This window comes from Anopheles gambiae (assembly GCF_943734735.2).
Source record: "Anopheles gambiae chromosome X unlocalized genomic scaffold, idAnoGambNW_F1_1 X_unloc_21, whole genome shotgun sequence".
Classification (NCBI taxonomy): Eukaryota; Metazoa; Arthropoda; class Insecta; order Diptera; family Culicidae; genus Anopheles; species Anopheles gambiae.
Window position 1 is genome coordinate 7,501 of NW_026902628.1, and position 7,500 is coordinate 15,000.

The following is a 7,500-nucleotide window of genomic DNA, read 5'->3' on the forward strand; positions in this document are numbered from 1 at the left end:
AAGCGTGCGTAACTTGTCCCGACCCATAACGGGATGGAGCATCAAGTATTTTAGCAAAGATATATTTGAAGTTATGATGCAAGCCGCTTTTGAGACCGAGGTCACAACAAGCGAAGACTTAATGCGTATACTTGTCACGGCGTGTAATGCGACGATGACTAAGCGTAAGAGGTACACTCCTAACAAGAGTGCATTTTGGTGGACGCTAGAGATCGAGGCACTTCGCAAAGAGTGCAAACACCGCGATCGATTAGCGCAAAGAGCATTCAATACTGATCTCTATTCTTCTTTTAGGGACGAGTTCAAGGTGGCACGGAATGCCCTCAAGCGATTGATCAAGCATACCCGACAGAGGAAGTGGAAAGAGTTCCTGGGAACAGCGAACAACGCATCATTTGGTATTGTATATCATACGTTCAAGAAAGTGGCCGAGGGTTCGATTGGACCCCGAACCATGACATTGGACGAGTTTAGGGAAGTGGTGAGCGAGCTTTTTCCTACTCACCCAAACACGGTGTGGCCTGAATATCGTATCGATCAGCCACGAGAGTTTGAAAGAATTACTAATGATGAGATTCTTGCGGTTGCCAGGAGACTACCTAACAAGAAGGCGCCGGGACCAGATGGTATCCCGAATGAGGCGCTGAAAGTTGGTATGTTGACTGCAACCGATGCATTTTGCAGGGTTTACCAAGGCTGTTTAGAGAACGCGAAGTTCCCCGATGAGTGGAAAAGGCAGAGGTTGGTGTTAATACCGAAGCCGAACAAACCACCAGGGGAACCGGGTTCGGTTCGCCCCATTTGTCTACTAGACGGGGCAGGTAAAGGTTTAGAACGCATCATAGTGCAACGGTTAAATGCACACATTGAGGAGGTCAACGGACTGTCTGACGACCAATTTGGTTTCAGAAGTCGTCGATCAACAGTTGATGCGATTCAACGGGTAGTGGACATTGTTTCGGTAGCTAGAAGTAGAAACAGATACAGTGGACGGTATTGTGCAGTTGTTACATTAGATGTTACTAATGCTTTTAACAGTGCTTCATGGTTGGCGATTGCAAATGCTTTACAGAGAATTAACACTCCTAAATATCTTTATGATATCATTGGTGATTATTTTAGGAATCGTGTGCTGATGTATGATACCACAGATGGACCGGCAGAGATTGCAGTCACATCGGGTGTACCTCAAGGCTCGGTACTTGGCCCAACGTTATGGAACCTCATGTACGACGGAGTCCTACGAGTTGCAATGGTGGAAGGTGCAAGGATTATCGGCTATGCAGACGATATAGTGTTGTTGGTGGAAGGTAATTGTGTTGATGATATTGAAATTCTCGTTTCCAGCCAGATTCGCATCATCGACAGATGGATGACCGACAACGGATTAAAGATAGCCCCGACCAAGACCGAGTTCATTATGGTCAGTTCCCATCAGAGGATACAACATGGGGCTATCAGGGTAGGTGATCACGTAGTACATTCGTCGCGCAGCTTAAAGTATTTGGGGATGGTCTTAGATGACCGCCTCGATTACACTTCACACATCAGGTATGCGGTGGAGAGAGCGACGAAGCTATGGACCACCTTGGTAAGGATGATGCCTAATAAGGCAGGTCCGAGTAGTCATGTTAGGCGAGCAATTGCTCTTACTGTTGTGGCGAAGGTCCGGTATGCCTCGCCCATTTGGTGTCATACCCTTAGATTTGCTAACCGTAGACAATGGCTACGTCGGTTTTACCGGCCAGTAGTCCAGCGAGTTATCTCTTCTTTCAGGACAACTTCTCACGATGCAGTCTGCGTGCTTGCGGGAATGATCCCGCTGCATCTCCTCCTGGACGAGGACTCCAGGACTTTTCATCGGAGACGAGCAGAGAACATCGCCGGATCGGTTGCACGTAACATGGAACGTGTCACAACTATGGAACGATGGCAACGAGAATGGGATGAGAGTGTTCACGGTCGGTGGACATACCGTCTCATACCCGACGTCAACAGATGGATAAGTAGAAGATTTGGTGGTGTAGATTTCTTTCTTTCTCAGTTTCTTTCCAGCCATGGCTTCTACGCCTACCAGCTTCATCGGATGCAGTTAACGAGTTCGCCGCTATGCGATGCGTGCGAGGAACCTGAGGACGCCGAACACACGATATTCCATTGTGTACGTCATCGTGAACTGATCATCAGACTTCAGCATCAAGTCGACGAGGAGTTAACGCCGGAGAACATCATCGAAGTTATGTCTGCTAACAGATATAACTGGAGCATGGTTCACCAAGCAGTACGGACGATTATGATTCGACAACAACATCGGAGACACGTCATCGAACGAGGCGAACGACGTGCTTTGCTCGCCAACATCCAGTTGGCCTTGCAGAGCAGCGACAGTGACGACGAGTAACGACAAGGATTCATCGTAGTTCATCGTAGCTTCATCGCCGAGGGCTAGACAGTGGCTAATCACCACTGTTGGAAGCCATTCGTTGCCTGGGATGATGGACATCCACCGCCCGAGTGACGTCGATACCCTAACGGGTGATCCACTCGGGGCCGGTTGAAGGCACGGAGGGGTTTTAGTGAGTAAGAATCTCACACTACCGGGGTTGATCACCCAGGTGTCTTATGCAAGATTTCCCCTTCGATAACAAAAAAAAAAAAAAAAAAGGTAGCCAAATGCCTCGTCATCTAATTAGTGACGCGCATGAATGGATTAACGAGATTCCCTCTGTCCCTATCTACTATCTAGCGAAACCACAGCCAAGGGAACGGGCTTGGATGCACTAGCGGGGAAAGAAGACCCTGTTGAGCTTGACTCTAGTCTGGCATTGTAAGGCGATATAGGAGGTGCAGCATAGGTGGGAGGGCTTCCTCGTGGAGCTCGCCTCTGAGATACCACCACTCTTACTGTTGCCTTACTTACATGATTGGGTGGAACAAGCGCGGGCCCCAGGTCCGGATCGTGCGCGCACCTCCTCCGGGGGGCTGTGGCGGCGGTTCGCCTGCGCGCGCCCAATGCGCCGTGTTTCTCGCTCAGCGTCCAGTGTGTCGCTGGGTGGTGCCGCCGGGGAGACTGCATCGTAGCATCGTCGTGTGTAGCGTGTTACCCGCTTGTCCGACCGTGAGCCGTGGCCCGCAAGGGTACAAGCTTGCGTACGTCGGTGCATTCGTGGTGCACTGCTTCTGCGCGGTCGATTGTTTATGATGTCACGTTTGCCCCCGGTTCCGCGCGCCGCCCGGCTCGAAGACTCCTGGACAGGTCCTTTCGGTCCACGTCATGGACAGTGCCAGGTGCGGAGTTTGACTGGGGCGGTACATCTCCAAAACGATAACGGAGGTGTCCAAAGGTCAGCTCAGTGTGGACAGAAACCACACGCTGAGCATAAGGACAAAAGCTGGCTTGATCCCAACGTTCAGTACACTTCGGGACAGCGAAAGCTTGGCCTTACGATCCTTTTGGTTATAACGAGTTTTTAGCAAGAGGTGTCAGAAAAGTTACCACAGGGATAACTGGCTTTTTTTTTTTTGTTATATCGAGTGGATTTTTATTGATCGTATGTTACATCGAAAAGAAAACCCAGCCCTCTCATAATCCGCCCCTTATGCCCTGCGAAGGGATTTAAGGGTGGACGTGATGCTCATAGGGAGCCTAACTTTTTAGCCGTGCGTTCGCACCTTTCCGTTTATTTTAGTTGAAATTCTATTTTCCAAACTGTTCTTCTGAATTCATTCCCTTAAGGGGAGCCCTATATCTGTACCGAAGCACCTTTCTTTTTTTTTACACTTTCGTTGTTCTTTTTACTAAAGTTAGCTTTAGCGTGCCGCTCTTTCGGCTTCGGCTGCTGCTGCCTGCTGGGCAGCATCAAGTCCGCCTCGCTCGACGTCATCGGGTTCATCGTCACTTTCGCTCGACCAGGCATCATGGCCGAACAGCGCTCGTAGCATTTGGATTCCACCGTTCCGAATCATTCGTTGTCTTTCCCGCCAGCGGGCCACTCTCCGTCGCCCATCTTCGAGGCGAGCGGCCTCCCTGGGTGTTGGTGGTGGAGCTGGTGGAGTAGGTTGACTTCTCCTATTGCGCTGGCGGTAGGCACGATTTGCCTCATTGTGGAGCTGCCGCCGTTCTTCAGTGCGGCGTTCGTCTTCCTCTCGCTGTAGCTGCTGTTGTATTTCAGCTTCCTCACGATTGGAAGCAGCCCGCTGTTCTCGTTCCGTGTCCCAGTCACGCTGCAGCGTTGTTGTTATTCGACGTGCCGCCTCACAGAAGCTGCTCCAGTTGTCTTGGCTGCCCATAAGGAAGTCCTGAAGACTGTCCGGCGTGACCGGATTCGGCCCCAGTTCACCAAAGTACTCCATCCTCACTCGAGCAAACCTGGGGCATTCGAAGATGGCGTGATGGGCATTTTCCGGAACACCCGCACAGCTGCGACAGTCAGGGGATTCCGTAAAGCCGTTGATGGCCAGGTACTCTCTGAAGAACCCATGTCCAGAGAGCACCTGGGCCAAGTGGAAGGTCATCTCCCCGTGTCTCCGGCCTTGCCAAGCGCTGATGTCGCGGATTATCCGATGCGTCCACCGGGTGTATCTGGAGGTGTCGGCCTCGGCGTCCCATTGGCTCTGCCACATCGTGATGGTGCGCTGCCTCTCCTCCAACCGGATGGCTGCCTTCGTTATCGACCGACCCGGATCATTAACACGCTCGAACACTCGCGCATCCTCCTCTATCAAGAGACAGATGGGGGTCAGCCCGGCGAGGAGGGTGGCGGTCTCATACCTTACGGTACGGAAGGTGCGTGCCACCCTCCGTGCTGAGACTCGCTGAACCCTCTCCAAAAGTCGACGACACTCTCTCTTCGTCACCTCGCCATGCCAGATGGGCGCAGCATATCGGATGACCGACTCTGCGACCGAGGCCAACAGTCGCGCTTTGCTGGTCTTTGGTCCACTGTGGTTGCGCAAGAGGCGGGTAACGGCATCTGCTATCTTCCTTGCCCGAGTGGTTACCTCTCGGACATGGGGCAGCCACGATAGGTGATCGTGAAGGGTCACCCCAAGGTAACGCATCGTGCGGGAAGATGTCACCTCCACGTCCCCTACTCTTATGGTGACCTGCGTAGGGTTCTTCGTGCTGGAGATAAGCACGCACTCCGTCTTTTCCGGCGCAATCTGGAGATGATGTTGAGCCATCCAGTGAGAGACACTGGCGACCGCCTCCTCGGCTGCAGCCTTCACTGCATTTACGTCGATGCCCGGAATCAGCAGCACCAAGTCGTCAGCATACGCCACCATCTCGCAGTCCTGCGGAAGGGCGACGTCCAGAACTCCATCGTACATGGTGTTCCACAGGGTGGGGCCAAGAATCGAACCCTGTGGAACACCAGCCGTGATGGACCGAGTTACTGGGCCGTCGGATGTCTCGAAGACCAACTCTCGGTTCTCGAAGTAGCTCCTCACGATTCTTTGCAGACCAGCAGGTACTCCTTTCATCTGCAGTGCAGTGGCGATGGCCTGCCAGCTTGCCGTATTGAAGGCATTCTTGACATCCATTGACACGACCAGCAGGAACCTGTTATCCCGCCCGTTCGTGCGGCGGAATCTCATCGCGCTCTGACCAGCCTCGATCACTGTTCGAATGGCGCCAATTGTAGATCGCCCCCTCCGGAAGCCATGCTGCCTGTCTGACAGCCTCACCGCAGCAGGATCTTCCAGGTGGTTGTGAAGTCTGTTTAGAATGAGCTTCTCCAGCACTTTCCCTAAGGCATCCAGCATGCACAAAGGTCGGTATGACCCGTTGCTACCCGGTGGTTTCCCCGGCTTGGGGAGCAGTACCAACCGCTGTCGTTTCCATGGTGCTGGAAATGTAGCCGTTTCCAGACAGCTTTGGTACAACGCCTGGAAAACGTCCGTGTACGCAAGGATTGCAGCCTTGACAGCGGCGTTCGGAATTCCGTCAAGGCCCGGCGCTTTTTTGTTCGGCATGGTGCTAGCTATCAGACGGAGTTCCGGGATCGTGACTTGGGTCCATGGAGTCTGCTGGTCTGCAGGCTGTTCCTGTTCTTCCTCGGAACTGATGCTGGGCCAGTTGAAGGGCGGATGTTGCGGGAAAAGCTCTGTAACGATGCTTTCAAGCCTCGCTCTCTCCGTCTCGGGTGGGGCCCTTCCACCGCGAAGACGGGAGAGGACTACTAAGTACCCGGCTCCGAAAACGTTTTCCTCCGCAGCATCGATCAATTCCTGGAAGGCAGCCTTTTTGCTGGCACGTATAGCTCTATCCAGCTCAGCTTTAGCTGTTCTGTATTGGGCTGCAGCCAGACTTCGGTTCTGGAGATCACTTGTCTGCTGCATGCGATCTCTCGTCTGCTCGCAGTTCTGCCTAAGCAGAGCAATCAGTGGCGTCCACCAGTAAACGTCCCGATGAGGGTCGGGGAAAGACGACGTCATCCTTTGCATGGTTTTCTCGCAGGCCGATATCATTGCCGAGATCATTCCCTGGTGATTGACTGCCTTCTCTCGGAATCCCTCGCCATGTAGCGTGGCCAGGAAATTCTCTTTCGAGAACTGTTTCGTCTTAAATCGCGTGCCTGCATGTTGAAAACGCTCTCGCTGGCCCCGTTGACGTGACTGTCCTTGGTTACGCTGCTGGTCTGCTGACGCTGGGCCTACCGAATAGGTGATATACCTATGGTCAGATCGCGTGTCCGTGTTTCTTACCAACCAAGTGCTCGGCTGAGCTATGGACGAGCTGGCGAAGGTCACGTCGACAACGCTGGCAGTCGCCACACCGTTTCCAACAAAGGTTGCCACATTCCCTCGATTCATCAGCAGCAGGCCCAATTGCTGGGACGCCTCGAGCAGTACTTCCCCACGCTCATTGCTGCGTTGGCTTCCCCACTCCTCATGCCAAGCGTTAAAGTCTCCGGCAACTACTACCTGAGGGTGGGATTGGGCTTCCAATTCAATTGCTTCAACGAATTCCGCAAATCCTTCCCGCGACAGGCTGGGTGGCGCGTAGCAGCTTAGGAAGGTGATGCCACCCACCTTGGCAGCTATAAGGCCTGGAACATCACTGCTCCATTGTCCTTGTAGAGGGTATCGTCCTGTGGCCACGACTGCCACCTTTTTGGAGGCATCAACTGCCCATCTTGGGTTGTTCTCGGGTGGTCGATACGTGTGGGAAAGAACCAGCACGTCCACTTCCATTTGTCGGGCGGTTTGCAGGACCAGATCTTGGGCGATCCTGCCTCCACCCAGGTTCACTTGGAGGACTTTTAGCTGCGTCATTGGGTGGCCGACCGATCGCATGTCCGGTCCCCGATAACATGGGGGCCATCGCATTTGCCGCAGCGTATTTCTTCCATGCATGTACCAGCCTTGTGACCTTCCTGTCCGCAACGGATGCAAACATTTTGTCGGTCTACAGGTGACCGACAATCGCGGGCGTTGTGGCCGTGCTCAAGGCATCGGTAGCAGCGAAGATGCTCTTTGGGTGTTGGAGGAGCCATC

General features: G+C 53.2%; 1 protein-coding gene across 1 annotated transcript in view; it reads right to left on the reverse strand.

Annotated features, from left to right (window-relative positions):
* Positions 1 to 3,615: 3,615 nt before the first annotated feature.
* The window catches only part of LOC133394587 (protein split ends-like), a 7,933-nt gene continuing 4,048 nt past the window's right edge, over positions 3,616 to 7,500 (reverse strand). The window contains exon 2 of the mRNA XM_061663221.1: positions 3,616 to 7,500. This exon is cut by the window's right edge and continues 1,840 nt beyond it. Coding sequence (XP_061519205.1) covers positions 7,275 to 7,500 — 226 coding nt within the window. The 3' untranslated portion in view covers positions 3,616 to 7,274.